At 34.7% G+C, this 23,436-nt stretch overlaps 3 protein-coding genes across 5 annotated transcripts; all 3 read left to right on the top strand.

Annotated features, from left to right (window-relative positions):
* The first annotated feature begins 4,675 nt into the window (after positions 1-4,675).
* On the top strand, positions 4,676-9,932 carry LOC129302416 (U-box domain-containing protein 44-like). 2 transcript variants are annotated; one of them, XM_054941290.1, is made up of 5 exons: positions 4,676-4,908; positions 5,486-6,642; positions 6,733-7,036; positions 7,220-7,710; positions 8,592-9,932. In XM_054941290.1, the coding sequence occupies exons 1-5, from the start codon at positions 4,713-4,715 to the stop codon at positions 9,585-9,587; spliced, it is 3,144 nt and encodes a 1,047-aa protein (XP_054797265.1). In that variant the 5' UTR covers positions 4,676-4,712; the 3' UTR covers positions 9,588-9,932. The 2 variants fall into 2 exon arrangements, with proteins under 2 accessions (XP_054797265.1, XP_054797266.1); XM_054941291.1 differs by having other exon boundaries at positions 4,767-4,908; positions 5,297-6,642.
* Positions 9,933-10,418: 486 nt separating this feature from the next.
* Positions 10,419-11,704, top strand: LOC129302417 (protein yippee-like At4g27740). Its single transcript, XM_054941292.1, has 2 exons — positions 10,419-10,577; positions 11,374-11,704. The coding sequence occupies exons 1-2, from the start codon at positions 10,479-10,481 to the stop codon at positions 11,596-11,598; spliced, it is 324 nt and encodes a 107-aa protein (XP_054797267.1). The 5' UTR covers positions 10,419-10,478; the 3' UTR covers positions 11,599-11,704.
* A 2,337-nt stretch (positions 11,705-14,041) lies between these two features.
* On the top strand, positions 14,042-17,744 carry LOC129304132 (protein yippee-like At4g27745). 2 transcript variants are annotated; one of them, XM_054943793.1, is made up of 4 exons: positions 14,042-14,147; positions 14,765-14,794; positions 14,933-15,042; positions 17,309-17,744. In XM_054943793.1, exons 3-4 carry the CDS (start codon positions 14,950-14,952, stop codon positions 17,534-17,536), a joined length of 321 nt encoding a protein of 106 aa, XP_054799768.1. In that variant the 5' UTR covers positions 14,042-14,147; positions 14,765-14,794; positions 14,933-14,949; the 3' UTR covers positions 17,537-17,744. The 2 variants fall into 2 exon arrangements, with proteins under 2 accessions (XP_054799768.1, XP_054799767.1); XM_054943792.1 differs by lacking the exon at positions 14,042-14,147 and having other exon boundaries at positions 14,209-14,794.
* The last annotated feature ends 5,692 nt before the right edge of the window (positions 17,745-23,436 follow it).

Raw genomic sequence — 23,436 nt, 5'->3', positions numbered from 1 at the left:
TTTTAATCCCCATCACAGGATATGTAGGCCTTAGCATTTGATTCTGAGTCAAGTCCTTCTTTATAAATAAATAAATATTTCTCACTTAATTATTATTATTTTTTATATATCAAACATATAAATAAAAAAGAGATAATTAAGATAATTTTAAAGCTATATTAATTTAGCACAATGAATTTTAGGTAACTATTCTTACAAACAGGTGTTGTGGGGTGCCAAACACCTTTCCCACACTTAATCGACTCTCGAATCTATTTTTGATTTCATAAACCATTTTTGCCTCCTTTAAATGGTTTCCCAAGATTTTTTTTTAAAATTTTGATGGTGACTCCCATTCTGCCAATTCTCATTTTGAAGGCTGAAACTCTCACTTTTGCACACTGTTCACATCACATTTTCGAGTGTGACAAGCCCCATTGAGAGGAACTTAAATTATCGCTTGTTAACTACTTACGGTTGCTCATCAATATACAAATGCATGCTTGTTGCAACAATACCAACATATTTTTCACATGTATTGGTCCTATTGCAATAGGCATGCATTTGCATATTGATAGGTAATAAGTAATTAATAAGTGGCAATTTGAGTTCTCTCAACAAGGCTATTTTCCTCTTTTTCTCTTAAATTTTATTTTCATTTAGGTCATTTAAGAGTGAAGGGGGAATTCAAAATTTTAGGATTTTTTTGCTAATAATAGTGTTTAAACCAAAATCATAGCACTAGGCCCAACTGTAAGAATCCTGAAGCCCAAAATAGAGAAGGTAAAGCTTGAACTATTTATAAGTCAGTTAGGCGAGGATAAGTGAGACGATGTGTTGAGGGGAGGTTTGATGAGGTTACGACCACTCCTTCTATTATTTGAGATTTTGGTGCTCCAACACCAACCACTTCACACAATGAAACTCCCTCCGGGTAATTATAGACGTTAGCGGTTATATGCTCCTGTTGGTGTCAAACTCAAATTCAAAAAGCAGCGCACCATTACCATTTGTTATAAATAGGTAACAAGTACATAGGTAAGGGCTTTCAACACTTTGCCAAGTCTACCCAAGACTTCCTTAGCGTAATCACTTAAAACTCGACTCTGTGTCGTCTTCAACCTTCCTTATCATGACTTGCTTTCTCTATACAAACTCAATCCTTTAAGTTAGTTTCTTAGACTTGTTTGTCTCTCTGTATTCACAAGCACCCCATTCTATTACCTTTTTTAATTAATACTATTGAGCCTCACATTCATTTGTGGCATATTTGCTACTGTCATTCTCACAAGTTGCTTGACTCTCTAAGAAATTTGATAAAGGACCTTGAGAACCTATTTCGATCATTTGATTACAACTCACTCTTTTAAGAACATGCTCCTTTGGCAAATTTAGCACATTTGAGCACCTAAAGGCTTGCAACGCTCTAACCCCTTCAACAAAATAGAGAACTGAGTAGTATAAGCTGTGATATTCAATACTCTATATTTATCTTGATGTTATTGTACTTTAATATATTTATCTACTCAATGAGTGTGTTTTTATTGGGATCACTTTGTGATTAAAATTTTACTGTTATTTATCTTAGTAGACTTAAAATCAGGGGGTCTTAAGTAGAGATGCTAAAATTACCTCTGTGAGGGGAGAGAAACAGACTTGTAAGTTTGAGAAATCATAAGTGGTTTTACAAGTGCTTGGATCAAACTTATGAGATTTTTGTAAAGGAGAGTAACACAAAATTTAAGTATAAGACTATACTATAGCTTCACAAGTGTCTAGATTAAACTTATGGTCATGATGAAAAATCTTAGAAGGTTTGTGGAGACTAGACATAGGTCAAGTGGATTAAGTTAAATTAGGATAAATTCTCTATGTATTGTTCTTTATTTCTTTCTTCTTTATTTCTTTCATCTTCATTAGCTCTGTTTATCCTATTATCATTCATATTTCAAGTTTTTATAGTCAAGAGATTTAGGTAAAAAATTGGAAAACACACAATTCACTCCTTTCTTAGGTAGAGCTAGGAATTTGGGCTGGTTGGGTCTATCCGAGCTCAGCCTGAATAAGCCCGACTTCTTAAAAAGCCTAATTTGGCCCGAATTCCTTCAAGCTTTGGGTGGCTCGAATGCCCAAATTTTATTTTTAAAATATTTTTAATTAAAATTTTACTTTAAAATTAATTATTTTATTTTTATAAAAATATAAAATATATTTTTAATGCTTAAATGATGTATAGGACTCAAATATATGGTATTTTAGTATAAAATGACCTAAACCTTAAAAAATTAATTAATATTTATCATATTTTATAAAAATAAATTTTTTTATTCACAAACCTGAACTCGATCAGGCTTGGCCAAATTTTAGCCTAAATAAGCTTGAATATAAAAAATTATATTTTTTAAGCCTGGCCCTAACCTTTTTCGAGCAGGTTTGGGTTAACCCGTTAGGCTCGGCCCGATTCTTAGGTGACTAGCATATCTTACAACACCTACCACTTCGCGCGATAGAACTTCCTCCAAGTAGGTATAGGCGTAGACAGTTATATGCTCCTACTAGCACCAAACTCAAATTTAAAAAAGGAGCGTGCTGTTGCCATTTGTTATGAATGGTTAACGAGGGCATAGCTAAGAGCATAGCTAAAGGCTCTCAACACTCTGCCAAATCTACTCTAAGCTTGTCTAGTATAATTACTCAAGACCCGACCTTGAGTCGTCTTTAACCTCGCCTATCACAACTTATTCTCTCTATGCAAACTCAGTCCTTTGGGCTAGTTTCTCATACTTGTCTATCTCTCCGTGTTCATGAAGCACCCCAGTGTATTACCTTTTTTTTTGGTTAATACTATCAAGCCCCATGCTTATTTGTGTCACAATTGCTATTATCATTCTTGCAAATTGCTCGACTCTCCAAGGAAATTACAATAAAGGATCTTGAAGGATCTTGGGAACCCTTTTTGATCGTTCGATTACAACTCACTCTTTTGAGGACATGCTCCTCTAGCACGGCTGGCACACTCAAATACCTAAAACGTCATGACGCTTTAACCCCTTCACTAAAAATTGGACCAACAAATTAGTTCTCATATTCCTTGAGTGGGATTTCCTTAACATCATCAGTATTAATATTAAATATAAAAGTCACAATATATTGAGTCATTATTCACAAAAGCAGTTTATTTTTATAAATTTTTTTTAGTGAAAAGGGAAGTATCATTAACTTGAAGCAGAGATGTGCAAATAGTTAAAGCAAGAAAGTATTACATTAGTGATCTAAGGGAAGAAAAACATCTATAAGTATGATTAACAATAGCTCTAATATAGGAAAGAACACTATCACAATAAAGGTTTCATCTATGAAGAGACTTTGATTTCTAATGTCCTAAAGTTTTCAACAAGTGATGCTAAGGCCAATCTTCCAAGAAATGTCCAGTTCGAGATTAAGTAATTGACTAGTGAACCATGGAATCATCTCACTTTCATAAAAATCAAGTAGTAAATCAGATGGCAAAACTTTCTTCCAAATAGTGGCAGTAAAGGAACAATCTCTCAGTGCATGATCAATAGTTTTAGTATGAGAATGGCAAAAGGAGCAAGTGGGATCATCTGTCATATGTCTTTTATATCCTTCACAGTTGGTAAGGAGTTTACCTTTGGTCACTAACCACACAAAAGTATGGGAGCCATAGGTAGCTTCCAAACCTTAGACTAGATTTTATCAGCCGAATTCCAAACAATACATTGATGGCTAATATATGCTGATTTAACAGTAAAAAACACCATTTCTAATTAGGTTCCAATAGCAAGATTGCTTTTCCGGTTCAGTTATGTTAATGGAGATTCTGGCAATCTGTTAGAGTATATGCTGAGGTAGTAGATGATCAAATAAGCTCCACTTCCATTGTCCATATTCATCAACAAAATCAAAGACTGGTTTGAGTAGGTTAGACTTGTTAATTTCAACAAAAGATAGGAGATGTAAGGGTCCATTATCTCCTACCCAAAAGTCAGACCAGAATTTAATGCTGCTTCCATCTCCAGGATTCCATTTAAGATGCATAACAGTGTCTTGCCACATTTTCGAGATGTTTCACACCCATGATGGTCATCAAGGTATTAGCTTAGTTAATTGAAAAGAGCTTTGTCAACCTCTCATTCATGGGGTTGTGGTTTAATCAACATTGAAGCCCAAAACAAGGCTTTCCTTTCTAAGCTAGTCTACAAAATATTTGCTGAACCAGATTTACTATGGGTGCATGTCCTTAAAGGTAAACGTCACATACAAGACACACCAACTCAGGATATCACAAGGAGTCACTGTTCTTATTTTTGGATTTATAAATTTATTCACGCAGATAAGTCCTCACATAAGAAGCAAAAATATTGAGGATGTTTGCCATTGCATCATCACCAGATTAACCAAGCGACCACTGACGTCCTGCAATTGTAATTGTAATTTGTGGACAGTCACTCAGACTTTTCAAGTTCCGCGGTTCAACTTAGCGGACTTTGATTACCGTTATTTAGATATTAAACTAATAATAATTAAACTATTAATTAATAACAATGAGCCAGTCACTTGTATCTGTTCGCAACTTCGCATTGCTAGCGGGCCCGCGCGAGACTGACCTGTTCATAACTGGCGGCTGAGCTTATCAGTCAATTATACCGAATTAAAGAAAGTTGGACCAGTCATCAATTCAAGTCAAGAGGCTGAAAAAAAGAACGTAATTTATGGTCTTCCCTTGTAACCCCGTCTCTCACTTTACGGGTCTTCTCGATATGATGTTCAGGATTTACAGGGATCTGATTACAATCCCCTCATTTGCTCTTTTCTTGTTTTCTCTTTCTCTGCTCGTCCTGCTTTTCCTGGAAAATCCCTGCCCATTTCCAGGAAAATTCAATCAGAAATCCTTCACTCGAATTTCAGGTCAGTTTCTCTATTTGTCTTTTCCTGGTTTGTGAGGAAATGAGCTTTGGAAGTGTGTGTGTGTGTGTGTGTGTGTGTGTTTCATCTATTGAGCTTGGCAATTAGTAATACCAGTAGTACCTCGGGGGCGAATTTATTTTCAGGTTTATTCCCTTGCATTTCTAACAGCATCCAAGTAGATTATTAATATAACCGTTTTATATATACCAGTCATTAATGAAATGAGCATTAATTTCTTTCTGAGTTGTTTTGTTGTTAGAGGACTATCAAGTTGTTTAAATTATGAAATTTTGATATCTTTGAAAGTCAAGGAAGTACGAACCCAAGCTTTAGTCCGATTCATTTTAGCGGATAAGAAAAATTGACTGAGTCTTTTTGATCCTACCAGTGTTTAGGTCAGGTTTCTAATGTTTCATGCTTGACGGGAAAATGACTAATGGGAAAAATGAATATTGAGCAAAGCTGAACTCCATGCTTTAGCTAGATTATATCAGTGATGAGATGGCGGACGATTCAATTGATCACGCCTCACTCATTTCAGCTTCTGAATTACTTTTTCATACTGTCCGTAGTATAGCTGATATCACCAAAGCAGCCAATGAGATTCTGATCCAGAAGGATAATTTCAGAAAATTCTCTACTTCCCTGGAGAAAGTCTCATTAATATTGAAAGGACTATCAAAAGAGGGCATACACCAGGCAGAGAGCTTGAAAAGTTCCCTGGGCGTCCTAAACCAAGAAGTAAAAGTTGCTAAACAGCTGGTTTATGAGAGCAACTGCAAAAGCAAGATTTATCTGTTGATCCGTTGCAGAAAGATAGCCAAGAATTTGGATTGTTGCACGAAAAACATAAGCCGAGCAGTGAGCCTCATCCCTCTCACATCTTTGGATGTTTCTTCTGGTCTAAGTAAACAAATAAGTGAGCTATGCCAGAACATGTTAGATGATGGGTATAAAACAGCTGCAGCAGAAGAGGAAATTCTAGAAAAACTTGAGTCAGCAATACAAGAAGGAAATGCTGATCGCTCTTATGCGAATCAGTTGCTAGCTTGTATTGCAGATGCCATTGGGATCTCAACTGAACATGCTGCTATAAAGAGAGAATTTGAAGAGCTGAAAAGTGACATGCAAATTGCTGGGTCAAGAAGACATACAGCGGAAGCTCTACATGTGGAGCAGATCGTAGGGGTGCTTGAAAAAGCTGATTCCATTACTTCATCACAAGAGAAGGAGAAGAAGTATTTTGAAAAGCGAAATTCCCTGGGGCGACAACTGTTGGAGCCATTACATTCATTTTACTGTCCAATCTCACTTGATATCATGGAAGATCCTGTGGAGACTTCTTCTGGCAAAACATTTGAGAGAAAGGCAATAGAAAAGTGGCTTGCAGAAGGGAACCATAACTGTCCTTTAACCATGTTGCCTCTGGATACTTCAAAATTAAGACCTAATAAGACTCTTCGACAGTCAATTCAAGAATGGAAAGATAGGAACACCATCATTACCCTTTCTATTCTTAAGTCCAAACTTGAGAGTGACGATGTAGAGGAAATGCTTCAATCCTTAGAAAAATTGCAGGGCCTCTGCTTGGAAAGACAGATGCACCGAGAATGGGTAAAATTGGAGAATTACATCACAACTCTGATCAAGCTCCTCGGTGCTAGAAATAGAGAAATAACGAAGTGTGTTCTCTCCATCCTGTCTTTGCTTGCAAAGGACAATGAAGAGAACAAGGTATCTTATACTTCCTCTTTATTGTAGATGATAATCACTGAACTTTATTTTGTGAGGCTTCATGTGAATAATAATGCTTCTCTTATGCAGGAAGATATTGCTAAAGTTGATAATGCACTAGAATCAATTGTTCGCTCACTTGCACGTCAAATAGATGAAAGCAAGTTAGCAGTGGAGTTGCTGTTAGAATTGTCTAGAAGTAATGTGGTGCGTGATCTCATAGGAAATGTTCAAGGAAGCATACTCCTCCTTGTAACAATGTTAAGCAGCGATGATGTTGAAGCAGCCCATAAGGCACGTGAGCTTCTGGATAACCTCTCTTTCCTTAACCAGAATGTTATAGAGATGGCAAAGGCAAATTATCTCAAGCCTTTGCTGCGAAACCTTTCTTCAGGTATTCCATGAATTCTGTGCTCACCATTTGTTCCTTTACAACGTTGTGTCTTGGTCAGTACTTGTAGTAGTTACTACTCTTTCGATACTGACTTAAATTTGAATTCTTTTTTTAAAAAAAAAAATGCTAATAGGCAAGACATGAGATACTCATTGATTGTCAATGCTCATTTCCTTGATGCAGGGACAGAAAATGTGACGATAATCATGACCAAAACTTTATCAGAAATTGAATTGACTGACCAGAATAAAGTATCAGTGATCAAAGATGGGGCACTGCCGCCACTTCTTCAGTTGCTCTCTCATTCTGACGTGCAAGTCAAGGAAGTGGCTTTAAAAGCTCTTTTACAGCTTTCAAGCTTGCCGGAAAATGGCCTTCAGATGATTAGGGAGGGTGTTGCTAAATTACTATTTGAGCTGCTATATCGTCACAGTTTACAATCAACCATTCTGCGGGAACCAGCAGCTGCCATGCTGATGCATCTCGCCATGTCAACCACTCACCAACAAGCTGATGCAGTCCAGGTTTCATTGTTAGATTCTGAGGATGACGTATTCAAATTCTTCTCACTTGTTTCCTTCACAGGACCTGATATACAATGCAAGATTCTGAAAACTTTCCTTGCAATGTGCCAATCTCCCTCTGGTTTCACCATCAGAGAAAGGTTAAGACAGGTTGGCACTTTTCCTGAAGCCATGATTTTAGTACACTGTGATTGTGGTGAAAAATGTTTGACTGATAATGATGATGATCAAAGAATATTTTGGTGCTTTGATTTTAATCACTTATTGCCTATGGATGTGAAACACGTGACCATGACTATTTAGAGCTAAAAGAAACAACTGAATTAGGAAGATAAAAAGGTGAAAGAATAGGGAGAGGGGTAAAATGTAATATGAGGCGAGAGAACAGATTCTCTTCAATGACCAAAATGGCTGCTTGTTATGCAGTCAGAGAGAGGGTTTGGGGGGGGGGGTGGATATAAACAGGGAAGTGGGTTCCGTACATAATCATACTCTTTTGTGTCACTTTCTCTTCTAATATATGACTACATGACTCTAGAAGAACCAAGTTGGTAAGAAATAGAGGCAAAATGAAAAACAAAAGAAAGAAAGATTGTTGATTCGTTTGTACATTCTTTTTCTTTATGAAATTATTTCAACAGTTTTTTTCTAGAATAAGAGATTCTAAAAGAAATTTGTTGAGTTCATACACCAAACACTCATGTCGAAGATGTATAAATTCATTAGTAGTGTTCTTGTATCAAAGCCTTGGACTACTACTGGTGTAAAAATTTACTTCTTAAAGCGCCAATTTGTGAAACACTTTATATTCCTTTTGATCGAGTCAAAATAGCAACTTCGAATAATAAAAATTGTTATTGTTGTGATTAGATTGTGAACCTGTGTTTTATATAAAGTTTGAGACAAGCTACACTATTCGTAGCTTATAAATAGTGTGATTTCTTATAAATTTTATGTGATATATAGATATAGACTGAGCGATTATGCCATGAAATCACTAAAAATTAGTTTTATGGTAACTGTTCATGAAGCTCTCAGCTGTCCAAGTATTAGTTCACTTGTTAGAGCTGGATAACCAAACTGTGCGGGCAAACGCCGTGAAGCTGTTCTATTACTTGACAGAAGGCAGTGATTGCAGAAACTTCACATCACATGTAACTGAGAGGTGTATCAATGTCTTGCTCACCATCATCAAAACCACTGATGATGCAGAAGAGATGGTTGCTGCTATGGGTATCATCTCGAGACTTCCCAGGGAACCACATATAACCCAGTGGCTTTTACATTCTGGGGCAGTTAAAACTATCTTGGATTGTCTTTTGGATCGGCATAAACATGCCTCGCACAAATGGCAAGTCATTGAGAACTCTGTTCAAGCTCTTTGCCGCTTTACTGTCTCAACAAACCTAGTGTGGCAGAAGACAGTGGCTCAAGAAGGCATAATCCCTATCCTGGTGAAATTGCTGGATTCTGGAACATCTCTGTCAAAACAATACGCGGCCATTTCGATCAAGCAGTTTTCAGAAAGCTCATGCCTCTTAAGCAAGCCAATAAAAAAAGCAGGTATATTGAACTTCTGCTTCGTACCTCGTGAAATCGGTTGCCCGGCACACATAGGCACCTGTACAGTTGAGTCCTCATTCTGCATCATAGAGGCGGATGCTTTGAAGCCCCTCGTGAGGTTGCTTGCAGAGCAAGATATTGGAATATGTGAAGCCTCCTTAGATGCGCTTTTGACTTTGATTCACGGTGAAACACCACAGGGTGGATGTAGGGTACTTGCAGATGCAAATGCTATTACTCAACTAATTAAGTTATTGAATCTTCAGTCTGCCAGATTGCAGGAAAAAATTCTAGTAGCTCTGGAGAAAATATTTCAAGTCGATGAAATAAAGAATAAGCACAAAGCTTTAGCCATAATGCCATTGGTAGACATAACCCAGAGAAAAGACAGTCGCTTGAGAAGTCTTGCTGCCCGAGTCCTTGCACAATTGGGTGTACTTGAGAAACAGTCTTCTTATTTTTAACAAGTATGATTCAAAACCCTACTTGCTCATTCATTTTTTATACCTTATCTTCATAATTGGTTGCTCAGTTGCTCTATATTTCAAGGCAACATGTATAGAAGGATGTAGAGATTAAAAGCATTGCATTGGTATTTTCTTACGTCTTTAAGGTTTAGCTGTCTGGCCTTTCTTCTACCATGCATGCCAGGGAAATTACAACGTAAATCTTTCCGTTTCCTGTAAATTATTCAGCACAATGTAAACACATCAGATTGTGGTACTTGCACGTCTGAAAGTCTTCGTTTTCTTTCGTGGCAACAAAGTCGCTTGGTATTCGAAATCACAACCTTCTGTTCTAGAAACAAATGTAAGTGGGAGATGAGAGCACTTCAATTGCTTCAGCCTTCAGGTGTATCTCACTCCAGATTATAGGTACTATTAAGCATTAACATCACATTAAAACAAAACTCACAATTCAAATCAACACGGAGTTCCAGGTAGAAAGTTTCAGAGATTTACGGCAACTTGACTATTAAAAATTCTAGAAACTTTAATGTTAAAAAATAAAATAAAATAAAATTCCAGCCATCTCTTTCTATATTCTGACTTTCTGGGACTTTTAACAATTTTTTCCAAGGAAAAATGACGTTTATATAAAAAAAGGTAAAGAGAACCAACAGTGCTTAGCCTTGATATTCAAAGCGGATGATGATGGATAGAAAGAGGGGAGGGTGTTTCGTGTCACCTAGCATTGTCTCTGTCAAGTGTCAGTCAAGTCGCCGTGGAGAAGACGCAACTTGTTTTGGTTGGTTTAAAAGGACTAATAGGCGTAGTATATATACACACCCAATCTTCATAATGTTCACTGGAAGGAAGCCAAAGTATTATTTGGTTTAAAATAATCGGACTTCCATGGCGGATCTTGGAGGTGATGCTTCTGCTTCCTTCAGATGCAGAAACTGCCAAACGCCCATTGCATTACGCAGCGACCTTCTCTCTAAACGCTTCCTGGTATTTATTTACTCCTCCACAGCGACTCGGAAATCCTTCCACATTCTTGATTTCACAGATCCCCCTGTTTTTCCCCTTTGAATGAAAGGGCTTCTCTGCCTTCTCTCCATCAACATCAGTTTTAATATATATGGTTTTTTCCTCCTCTGTTTCATTATTTTTGATTTCTCGAACTGCAAATTCGGTGGCGTCTCAAGGGGGCACACTCCCAATAAATTTTACCAATTTGATTTTAAAAAAAAAAATTGAAATATAGCAGGCCCCCTGAATTTATTTTAGATCTTATCCGCCCCTGAACATATTGGCATGAAGGTCGCCTGGATTTGTTTTGAATGTTTGGAGGTCCAGAATAGTCAATAAAAAATTTATAAAACCATTCAGAGAAAACATATTGATCTTGAATTCTAGATTCACTGGCGGAAAATAATTGCCCCATGCTATTGTTTGAAATCATCATGTCCCAATAGGAAATGTCGAGAAATTGGATGGGTACAGAATTCAACAAAGACCAATCCTACACGCTAAGTAGTAGTATTTCAGGTCAGCGAATAAAAACCAGTGAGATAGTGTGTAAGCTTATACAAATGTGCCTTGTGGAACGTAAGCACAATATAATTAAATGCGTGATGTTACGTGAAAAGGATTCTAATCCTAATGACGTGTACAAGTAGTAAGGAATGGTGGAAATAGAAAGCCGGGAATAAATGAATTAATGAGGTCCGATGTACATAATGTAGGGTTGGGATGATTGGCGTGATAGTGTATTAATTAGTGTTGTGTGTGGCGAATATTGAAGGCGAAATCAGGAGCAGCGTTCATGTTCTCGCATGCGAGAAATATAATGGAGGGAGCCAAACAGGACAGACAACTCATGACCGGCGTGTTCTGTGTGGCCGACATATATTGCACCAATTGTGGCCAAGAGTTGGGATGGAAATACATTCAGGCTTACGAGCCTTGCCAGAAATCCAAGGAAGGCAAGTTCGTCATCGAGAAGGCCAAGATCCTCAAGCAATACTAGCCCTCCTATCTCCGCGTAAAGAGATTAATCTCTCTTACAAACTGCGAATGTAATAATTGTACTCTGCTATAAGATCATTCACAATAAATTGTTTATATCTATTCAATGAAGTCTAAAAAATTTAATTAATAATAGCTAGATTTTTTATAATTTTTTTAAAGTTAAATTGTGAGTATTGATTCAAATAATTAGACATATTTTATTATAATTTCAATTTAAAAATTATATATGAAACTTGAATATGTTATCTTCGATAGAAATTCCTAAATTTTTAGTTATTTATTAAAAAAATTTGGTAGGTATTTAATTATTATTAATTCAATTTCTCGAAATCTAGCTATCATTCTTCCAAAACTGTTTTTTTTTTTTTTTTAAGACACAGATAGACCCACACACTTTCACACGCATAGAATATGCCAGGGGGTTAGCAATCAATTCTAATCAATTAAGATAATGAGCTGTAAATAATCTCTAGTGGCTTCAGACAAAACATCATTAGTGCTTTGATATCCTAACCACCCAAACCTATTTGCAAAAACTGGATGCTCTGTAGAGCTTCGTTTTTCCTTTTCCTTTTCCTTTTTTTTAAAAAAAAAAAAAAAGAGGTTGCCATCATTACGCATTACATGAATTCCATGCATTTTCCACGATGGGATTCCATTGCCTTGAAGTAATTTTCAATGTCACGAGGGAAATTTAGGATAAGTTCATTGTTATTGTTTTTTGTGTGACGAGAGAAATTCATTTATCCAAAATACATCAATTCATACGAAAAGTACTTTTCTGTGAAGGACATGCATGAGGAATGATAATTATTGTTTTATTAATTTAAATCTTTCAAATTTAATCCTATCAATTTATTTTTTTAAATTTATTTTGATTATCAATTTAATCTTTATTGTTTTAAAAAGAAGTAACATTATTAAAATCTGCTAATATGAATAACAAAATATTGATGGCGGTCATTAAAGAGAGTGTAATTATTTAATTAGCAACAATAGAATCTAAAATCTTTAAAAAATAAAAGAACAAAACAACAGTAAAGAATTATATTGATACAAATTAAATGGATTTAAAAGCTAATTTGTTTTAACTTATCTATATATATTCCTAATAATCTATATAATTTACAAATTAAATTAATTTGAGAGTCAATTTGTATTTTAAAATTTAAAAACCTACATGATAATTTAAAATAAATGAGAGGCCAGATAAAAAAAATTAAACTTATAGAACTAGAACAATAATTGAGACAAATTTTAGGAATTGAAAATTTCATTATCCCTAAAGTATAGAATAGTAATTATAAATTACAGTTAATTACAAAATTGTAAATAAAGAAGTAATTTTTCATTTTGCAGGCAACCCGGGAACTCCAAATCAAAAAACAAGAACAATCCTATTACAGAAAGGGGCAAAAAGTTTGCGCAGTAATCCTCCTGGGCTATTGCCATAACATAATCTGTTGCTATGAATCTGCTTTGGAACCTAATCTAAGCAAGTATCATTTGCAAATAATTGTCTTGCAACCTATAATTATAATTTAAATTTAAATTGGTCTTTTGTAATTTATCTGTCATTATCCATAAAGGAAAGCACTTAATCACACTCCCATCACAAATATAAAAATATTGAACAATTGAAAGTTGCATTTGAAGGCTTTTGGCTAGTGGGTGTTGAAAATTGGTTCTCCCACCCATTGTTCAAGGTATGTACTTTGAATTTTCGAGATTTGACTCAACTTATATTTTGTTACATATTCTACTGACATTCTATGTAAAAGTTATTATTATTTTTTAAATGAAAAATAATATCCTTATTATTATTATTATTATTTTTATTCTTCACAACTCATGAGCGCACTGCGCACCCGTTAACCCCTGGGCCTCCCGGCCCATTGAAAACCCACAAACCAGTTCACTCATTTTCATTTTTCTCTCTCAAAGCCTAATCTAAAAATTTAGAATTGGGCAAACTTTCAATTTAATTTTGTTCTTTGCATAAAATCAAATTTTCAAAATTCGTAGTCGTAAAATCGAGATTTTATTTTTTAAATTGAATTGATTTAAACAGATAAGTTGTTTTCATACAGGCCAGTTAATTAACCTTTTTTAATTGTATGAGAAAGGTTTAAACCCTCCTTAAGTCATTATTATCTACACTGTCCTGCCCTAAAGTTCAAATTAAATTGAAAGGAAGTAAATTGAATTATTATAATTATTATTGTTAACAAAATAAAATTATCATTGCAGTCATCCCTCTTTCGGTGGATATGGCACAGCCGCTGCAGCGTCTTCGGCGAATGACCTCTTCGCAAGAGCCCTTTCTGAATGTTTCCGTAACGCATTTTTGCTTTTCGCCTCCTCACGCGTTCCGAACGTGCGGGTTCATGCGCGTGGGGTTCCCTCCGCAGCCTAAGTAACTCGACATATTAATAAAAAAGTTAAAAACTACACAGTCTCTCTCTCACTCTCTCTCTAAATTATTTGGGACTTCTCATCATCATTCACCCATGGAACAGAGCCCTGACTCAGTCTCAGACTTGCCAGGTCAGTGAACCCTGAAAGCTAATAGGAACTCGCCTCTCTGTTTCTTCTTCTTCTTCTTATATACTCAGAGAATCTTCTCTATTAGTGTTTCTGATGCCTCTAATTTTTATTTGGTTAAGTAATCAAAGCAGAATTTCTCGATTCATTCTTCAATGAACTGATGGCCACTTATCCCGATTTACAATTAATTTACCTATTTTTTACTGTGAATCACCTATCAAAGTTTTTTTTTTTTTAATTATTGATTTTGAACAGCTTAGATCCCATTAACTTGCAACTTGCATTCGTCAACGGTGCCGCTCGCTCTCTCTTTCCTGACCTTTCTCAGTTTTTTTGCTGCATGATTCTAATCCAAATCGTTTCTTTATATTTTTAATTTTTCTCGAAGTGGTTGTTATTTTATCCGATCATTTTTGTTTTACCATACGGTATATGCAAAGTTGGTGTTGTTTACACTTGTAGCGGCCGTGTCTTTATCTGACCCATGCATATACCTTTTCTATTTAAAAGTTAAAACTCTTAATATTTTAAATGGGAATATGTACTCAACGCTGTGATCATCTATAGCCTAGTCTTGCACGCTAACACCCATTTCTCTTCGTATCTTGCTGTTGCAGACTTCTGGGTCATCGTTGAGCTTGTTGTGGGTAAAGAATTTATTATTTTCCCTTGCCTGGTTTCACGTTCTGGTTAATGATTCTAATTTCTAATCCACACTCTGTATCTGATCAACGTCTGTTCTCTTAAATAGCCGTGGTTTTGATATTTTGTGAGTTGTTTGACAGGAAACTGTTGAGAGTTAATGGCGGAACTGATAGGCCCAAGGCTGTACAGCTGTTGTAATTGTAGAAACCAAGTTTCACTCCATGACGATATAATTTCCAAGGCTTTTCAGGTGAGGCATCTTTTCCTTGTTTAGTCGGTCCTTTTTTCATAGCTTTTGCGAAGGATTCTACTCACGGATGTAAATTTTCCTTATTTTTAATCAGATTGTCATTTCATCTTGCACACCGCATTTGCTGCTCCTTTTTTTTTGTTCTCGATTTGGTTTTATCGCTAGCTTCCCTCTTTACTCGGTGGGTTACCTTCAGTGCTATTAAGCTTCCGCTTGTAACATATCACTTCTTGAATTTTATTTTCCCCTTTGTTACTCCTCACCTCGGAGGCAACAACTGGAAAATGTTAATATGTTTCTGTAAATAGAAGTTTTAGGTTAAAAAGTATAAACGTAACATATAATGCTGTAATTCATCTAAGATAAGCATGATGTTCTTTCATGTCAATAATTGAGTATATATCAAATTTCTCAGTAATGTTACCTTCATTTATGAATGACGATGTAATTTGCAAGAAAATAATTTTCTATCCCATTTTTTTTTGGGTGATATTCATATTTAAAAATGATCGATCAGTTGTTGCTAAAGCCAGAATTGAGAATCAATAATAAGTAAAGCAAATGATAAGATTTTTTTTTTTCCATCTTCCAATCTTTGATATGATTAGGAGATTGTCGGTAAGTTTTTGAAACCAAGATGTTCGGGGACGCCAAACGTATAATATTATGTTCTCATTTAAACTGAACATACATTAAATTCCAAAAAAAATTGAAAATTTGAACCAGGGCTGGGGGTGAAGCGCCCCCCTTGTGTCATTCACCCAAATCGCCCATCTATCTTCCAGATAAGTAAAGAGGCATCAGAATTTGATGTGTTCAGAGTTATTTATGATCACTGTTAGAAGAAGTAACGTGATAGGAATGTTTCTAGGTGATTTCAGGAGTCAAGACCGGGAAAATGTTGAATTCATTCTCTGGAAATAATGTCAACCGCAGAATCTGTGGTGTAGTTTGTCTAGAGCCCACGACTAAACCTGAATATGGTCGATTTCTTAGAGCCATTAAAAATTACAATAGTTTCAGACCAGATATTGAAGATTAAAAGAGAGATGATTAGTTGATTTCCGTTCAGTATTAGGATTCAAATAGGGACTGTTCCTCTATTTTTATTTACCTTCTCTGGTCCAAAATATAAGTTTTAGGAAAAAAATCTGTGTGTCAATAAAGTTCTTATTCCCATAAAAATATATATTATTTTTCTTTTTTACCCGTAATCCTAATTACCAATGCACTTATGATGAGTGAGATATACATTTATATAAATATCTAAGTTAATAAATATAAGGGGTAAAATGGGGGAAAATTTTTACATGTACGAGGTTTTTATGTTTTGAACCAAGATTAGTCAAGGAAAAATACTTATATTTTGGACCGGAGGGAGTAAATAATAGGATATTAAAGAATTTGTTTCATAATGATATTGAGTTACTGACTATCCGACAAATCAATGTTAACAGAACCTATCATCTGATTGTCTTAGTTTTATGCAGTGTGATTATATGCTTGCAAAATCAGATGACTGTGCTGCTAAGTTTTACTGAAATGGAATTAGAGATACTGGATAGGTGGTGGTGAAAGTGATTGAGTAGTAACGGTGGTTGTGGTAAGTCTGCTTATGGATGCTAGAGGAGTAGTTATAGTACCAAGTGTTAGTAACTGGCTATTAATGACTGATGGCATTGACAATCACACACAGATCCTTTTGCCGGACAATTGGGGCTTTTGTGATGATGATTGAAAAGTGGCAGTGACTGTTGATACCTGGTGTCATTGACAGTCGCAATTATTGTTGTTGTATAGCTGTTATGATGATGACTTGGTTCGTGAGGGTGCTGTTTGCTGGAAACAGTAATTCAGATGTAGTGGGATGAAATGGACTGTTAAAAGGAGGATGGAATATTGTTGAGGAAAGTAGCCGATTTACGGCATTTATCTTGCTTCTTAATGTTCTCAAGATACATTGTATCATATAATTGACCAGTCCTTTCTTTCCTCTGTTATTAGTTATTACATTAGGCGTTATGTGTTGGAAGTTAACGATACAGCACATTTTCATGAAGATTGCAAAATATATTTTCTTTGGATCATAGGGTGCTGCATGTTACAAAAATAGAAACAATCCCAAGGAGTTTCAATTTCTCTTGTCCTCTCCTGCTGGGTTCGGGTTGATAAACTTAGTATTTAAAGATGCATTTTTATTTTTAAGCCTCTCAGAAACTTTCCCATATCATTGTCCAATACTATTTTCTTTTAATTTTAAAATTAGGGAAGAAATGGCAGAGCTTTTCTGTTCTCCCATGCAATGAATATTGTCGTGGGGCCAAAAGAAGACAGGCATCTCTTGACTGGACTCCACACTGTTGCTGATGTATACTGTGGTGATTGCCGTGAAGTTTTGGGTTGGAAGTATGAAAGAGCTTATGAAGCATCACAGAAGTACAAGGAAGGGAAGTTCATCCTTGAGAAGTCAAAAATTGTGAAGGAGAACTGGTAGCACAGCATTCCTTGATGCATCTTAATCCATTCATCCCAGCCTTGAAGTAGATTATTTCATGCTCCATGATGTTCGTCTTGTACAGGAAGTTCTCAGCCATTCTAAATTTGCCATTGTTTCTCCAATTTCTTTATTTTCTGGTGTTGTGACTAGAAGTTGTATGATATGATGAATTTGTTCCCTGTTAATAAAATTGTGTATTTTTTAACTCTATCATCTTCTGGTAGTTGAAATATGTTTCCTGGCTTTAATAGTGACCGAACTCTCCCAGGATCATATCATCCGAAGAGTTTAAAAGCCTTCTAGTAGGCAATCAGCTAATATAGAATTTAGACCAACATATTTGTTATTTTTGCCCTACTTAGGCAGGCTAGGTCTTAATTGATAGTTATATGCTTACGGATTACAACAGCCCACTTGCTCAATGTGACCCTTTAACCTCCTATTCTGGAGTTTCTTATTCCTTGGTAGTAAGCTGTCAATATCATTGTATTTCCTTCATAGTATTGTGTCTTTTCATTCTTTCCATGTAGGAGGACCATACCTCGTGGCTTGTCTGCCTTGTCAAAACAAAGCTAAAGACAAAATTTCAGTCAGGCATTTTTGTGTAGGCTCAATTTATAAATAGGTTCCACGCGATTTATATTTAGACTTATATCATTTTAAAAATATAAAACTTTGCATTGTATGCTCTTATTTATCTCAGTAATAAATCTTTGTATAGTATGCTCTTATTTATCTCTTCATAAATGATATGTGTTGACATATGTAGAGGCTCCTGAAGAAAAATTCATGACCTGAAACTACAATGCCACTTGCCAACAAAGCCTGAGTCTTTGCTTGGGCATTTAACATGGGATTAATAGGGCATTTGACATTGGCGTTTTGTGATTTTGATGGTCCTTTGAGTCATGGGTGGAGTACCCTTCTTGAGAGTTATGCATACCTTCCTCATTGACGGCCATAATTTGACACAACACAACGCCTTCTTTCTTAGCGCAATAAAATATAAGTCAGAACCTCTGCCTTCAATTTGTTTTGCAAAAAAATATATTTTGTAATCTTAAAATTGAATATGTTTATACTGAATCTTCAAACTTTGAAATTAATGAAAACTTACACACCCGTAAGTATTGCTTGTTCTACATAAAGTTTTGTGTTCATCACTGTTCAACAAACTCAGTTGAAGATATTGAATCTCGGAGAACAGGTTTGTAAGCGAGGCCCAATTTGCTCTTCATCTTTGGGCCTTAAAAGTCAGCCCTGAGGAATATTTCTTTTTATTCCGCATTATTGTCTGAGCCTCCCAAAAATCAGGCTTCAAGACATGCCTGGAAGTCTTGGATTCATTATTCAATTTTAAAGAGCCATTTTAGACTCATAACGATGATATTTTCTTTTATTTTCCAATATATCCCTATAGCCAGCAATTATGAGACTGGTTTCTTGAAAAATATAAGCATTATTTAAGTGGTTATTTTCTTTCAAGCAATGTTTTTCATTTACATCTTCAGAAATCAAACTCATAATACATAAGTTTAGATTGTTATCATTATGTCACACCCATTTAGTCATAACGATGGTATTTTGATATTGAATACCGATAATGACGATGAAAGAGACGGCTGTATTCTGGAAGGGGCAAATGAAAATACCTTTATACCCCATAAGGGCCCAGGGCGATGAAAACCAAAACACACACACACACACTCGATTATGTAGCCCCACCGGTACACTTGTTATTGATAATTACTCCTAGAAGGAGACACTCAGAGCAGACTTGGAGCTCCGGTATCCATATATCTCTTGGTTTTCGATCTCTTCTCTCTCTCTCAAAAAAGGGGTGGGGAAGGGTGGAATAATAAAAAAAATTTTTAATTTAAATTAAATTTTAAGTGTTAAATTTTAAAAATTTACAGTTTAATTTTTAATTTTATAACTACATTGTGATAAATTTATAACTAGTTTGCTAAATTTTAACATGTTTAAAAAATAAAAAAATATAATTTTTATTGTTAAAATTTGAAATGAAGTTATAAATTCATCACAACATAGTTGTAAAATTGAAAAATTTGATTGCATATTCTTAAAATTTGATACTTAAAATTTAACTTGAATTGATTGATTTTTTTGAAACTTCTTTGTCATTCTCCAAAAAAAAAGAACTACTTTTTGTGGTAAAAATAAATCTTTTTTTATTTATAAATAGGATTCAAAAGAATATATATATATATATATATATATTATGCATGCATAAGATCAATACCATTGCATTGCCAATTTTGGTAATAAGAAGTGAGTGTTGTGTGTGGGGAAAAGACTTGCACGAGAAGATATCATCTTCACTATTAATGTCATTTGCGAAATTATACAAAAGACTGCACTTTGTTTATGAGGCCAATCTTTCTTTTCCTACTAAAAGGAAAAGATCTCCATATTGTTTCTGTTTTTATAACTTTCCCTATTCATTTAGCCAACTCTTTATTCTCCACTTATTGAGTATGTTTATAACACTCAAGAATTCAAGAGTTTAAATGAATATAGAAACTCTCCCCCCCCCTCTCCTCTGCTTTTCTTTTGATACAACCTGCTTGAAATGTTACACAACGTGACAGTCAACTAATCATTTTTAAAGCCGTTGAGCGCTTACAGAAATTATTAAATTCTCAACCCAATATTAAAGCTAAACATCATATATCACTATTCTTCTAATGAACAAGAGAGGTTGATAATATTTCCACTCTCTAAAATTGAAATTACCCCTATGGTCTTTTATCAAGTCACTTCTAATTATCTCTCCAGAATCAAAGGGAAGTAATTAAATTATTGACGTTGTTCAAAAACAATCTCACAATCTACCTATAATGCATCATCTTTAACAAAAATTTCTCTCTCATATATAATCTTTTACTCTACTCATAGAAAATTATGAAGGAATAAAATTGAAATAAAGTAAATAACAATTCATCTTTTTATACAAAATATACACCCCCTCCGTAATGTTTTTAATTAGATCTCTTATACCAATAAAATTTTGTTATTCAGTTGGTAGCATGTAAAACCACAATAATATAATTTATGACTCCTAATAATGTCATAATTAATATGATGGCGGTGTGTAAAACACATAATTAATATATTATATACTCTCATTTTCATGACTACAAAGATAAAATTATTCAATTTCTTAAAAATATCATATCATCCTTTATATTACAAATTATGAAAGACTAGTTCTTTTTGCTAGAATCAAATTCTCGTCGATACTCTTAATTTATTTCGTGTACATAACATATATTCGTCAAATTCTCCAATAGAATAATGGTCTCGAGCCTCGGCAACGACAGAGCAAATCAAAGACCTACCCACACGCACACAGACCTCAAGTAGACGGTGAACAATATAATTAGTTGATAAAGCAAGCCCATTATTATTATTAATATATTATTAAAGATGCATGAACTTCATCAGGCTGAATCGCGATCGTTACTATATAATGGCGGCCCTATATGCTACGGACAAATTTAGCAGCATCGTTATATTTTTTAAAAGGACTTGATATATAAATTTGAGCTTGCCAGAAGTAGCGAAACAGATTATTATGTGAAGCTGATGTGCATGATGCGTATTTCATACTATGGGTTGGCATTGAAAATGGTTTGCACTTTTATGGTCCCGCAGCTATATTTGAAGAGTTAGTCTTTGTGCTATTTATGGTTAAGAATTGTGCAGAGGGAAACCCTAATGAAAGGTAAAGCCATTAATTATGATTGGAATAGCCTGTAATGGAACCTGAAACATCCACTCTCGGGTTTGGTGCATCCGATGCCTACATACATCAATTCCATGTTTGTTTTTTGGCAATGCATTATGAAGAATGGGAAAAAGTTATGGTGTCACGATTCTATAGCCATGATTTCAACTGAGAAATCAACAAGTTAGCACGCATGGTGCACTATTCAAAACTCACAATTTATATATAAAAATATTCATGATTGATTTGACATGTATGTATATATATAGTAGAATTTAATATTAATTTCCAAATTGATCATCCCGTGTGTTATTATACAATAATCCAAATATAAAAATTACATATATTTTTTTGCAAATTTTTGAAGTTAAAATATTTTATAAAACATAATATGTAATAAAAGTTTCAAAGAGTTTAACTACGAAAAGCTATTTGCAATTATTTTCCGATGTATAAAAAAACAAAGAAAAAAATAAATTCTATAAAAACAAAATAATAAATATTTCAAAATTTTAGTCAACGTCAGCTGTTTTTTTATTGAATTTCCAGCTGAGCAGGTAAAAAAAAAAACTTGTTTGAAAGAAATAATTAACCTTATTGAGCTCGTAATCGTGTTTGCTGAAACCATACCTTACAGTAAACCCTAGAAAACATATATATATATATATATATATATATAATATGTATGTATGTATGTAGGAGACACACTCGATCTTTTCTCTGGTACCTAAGATCTCTAGATCGTAGTGCATCGTACTCATACATCTTGAAATTTTAGTGCATTATCGTACTCATACATCTTAATTTGTAATCAATTTTTTTATTTTTAAAGAGAAGAATTATAAATATCTAATTTTATATATTTTTGTCCAGTTAAACCAGAATAAGTGAATTTTAAAATGTTAATAATATTATTTTTATAAGATAAATATTTATATATTAATACACATGTAATAATAATTTGATCATTATTAAAAATATCATCTCCGTTTGTTGTAAATACCCTATGGAGACACATAGCTTGATTTATTATCTGCTTATAGTTGAACCCTAAACCTAGAGAAATAAAAAACATGGCAGATCGCGGTCAAGTAATTTAAACTCGTCTTAGGCCAAAACCTATTTCAGTATAGATAAAAGGTGGGCGTTTGGCGGGAGAAAGAGACCTTGGTGATTTTATATATATTTAGGCTTGGACCAGAAAAACCTAACCAACGAAGCCACTATCTACAAATTCCACAGTATCATATTTTAAAATAATACAAGGAATTCAAAGTCTTATCTACGGAGGACTTTGTTGCAGAGTGGAGCATATTATTCCTGCACCGTTACCAAGAGGAATGTTTTGTGGGACCCCCACCAGGGTGTGAAAGGAGGAAGACACTATACCATAAAGCCAAGCTCGAGCATCTATATATATATATATATATCTGTGTGTGTGGCTTTAAATAAAAGAAAGTAAAAAAGAAAAGGGCCATGTGAGGATATACAGTGGCTTATAATTTATGCAGACGGAGCAAAATGCGCTTGAATCAGATAGCCAAACACAGTAATAAATTAATGAATAACCATTATGATCCAGCGGGTGAGATCATGGAAACCCACTCACTTTTGAACCAAAAGTTATCTCTACGGCTTCTGATTATTGCATTTTCCCTCCTCGTTTCATAATTAATTGATTGTGTTTCAAGAGATCGCAGAAAGCCATCACTCAAGTTTAGCCACTAGGTTTTAAATTGTCAGTCTCTTGCTCGCGCACACATGCATGGGGTCGTCTAGAATTGGGTATTAATAATTACAAAGACATTATTATTAAGGTACCATTGTTGTTAGATCCTGATGGGTTTTGCCAGTTGAGAACAATTGCTTTATTAATGGGGTTGGAAGAATCTGAAAGACCTAAGGGTGTACTGATTGATTAAATATATATATATATATATATATATGACACTTTCTCAACTGTTGTTGGCTACCAAAAGCGCGCGCGCGAGAGAGAGAGAGGGGGGGAAGAAAGATATAGTAAGGAAGGGACACCACTTTTGCTGTAAAGGGATTTTGACACCCATCATTCCACCTCACTTTTATGTTCCAAAATTAATCATATAATTAAAATAGATCAGTGGAATAACTAGAATCTATCCATGTG

Source organism: Prosopis cineraria, unplaced genomic scaffold (assembly GCF_029017545.1).
Source record: "Prosopis cineraria cultivar Desert tree isolate PC_DT_omini unplaced genomic scaffold, ASM2901754v1 PC2, whole genome shotgun sequence".
Classification (NCBI taxonomy): domain Eukaryota; kingdom Viridiplantae; phylum Streptophyta; class Magnoliopsida; order Fabales; family Fabaceae; genus Prosopis; species Prosopis cineraria.
The sequence above is the reverse complement of the archived record's forward strand: the minus strand, read 5'-3'. Positions and strand labels throughout refer to the sequence as shown.

Bases quoted from the DNA above. Each gene is read 5' to 3' on its own strand.
- LOC129302416 (XM_054941290.1), top strand. From the start codon at position 4,713: ATGGTCTTCCCTTGTAACCCCGTCTCTCACTTTACGGGTCTTCTCGAT. The intron at 6,643-6,732 runs GTATCTTATACT...TCTCTTATGCAG, and splicing joins AGGACAATGAAGAGAACAAG to GAAGATATTGCTAAAGTTGA. The intron at 7,037-7,219 runs GTATTCCATGAA...TCCTTGATGCAG, and splicing joins GCTGCGAAACCTTTCTTCAG to GGACAGAAAATGTGACGATA.
- LOC129302417 (XM_054941292.1), top strand. From the start codon at position 10,479: ATGGCGGATCTTGGAGGTGATGCTTCTGCTTCCTTCAGATGCAGAAAC. The intron at 10,578-11,373 runs GTATTTATTTAC...CGAATATTGAAG, and splicing joins TTCTCTCTAAACGCTTCCTG to GCGAAATCAGGAGCAGCGTT.
- LOC129304132 (XM_054943793.1), top strand. From the start codon at position 14,950: ATGGCGGAACTGATAGGCCCAAGGCTGTACAGCTGTTGTAATTGTAGA. The intron at 15,043-17,308 runs GTGAGGCATCTT...TTTTAAAATTAG, and splicing joins TAATTTCCAAGGCTTTTCAG to GGAAGAAATGGCAGAGCTTT.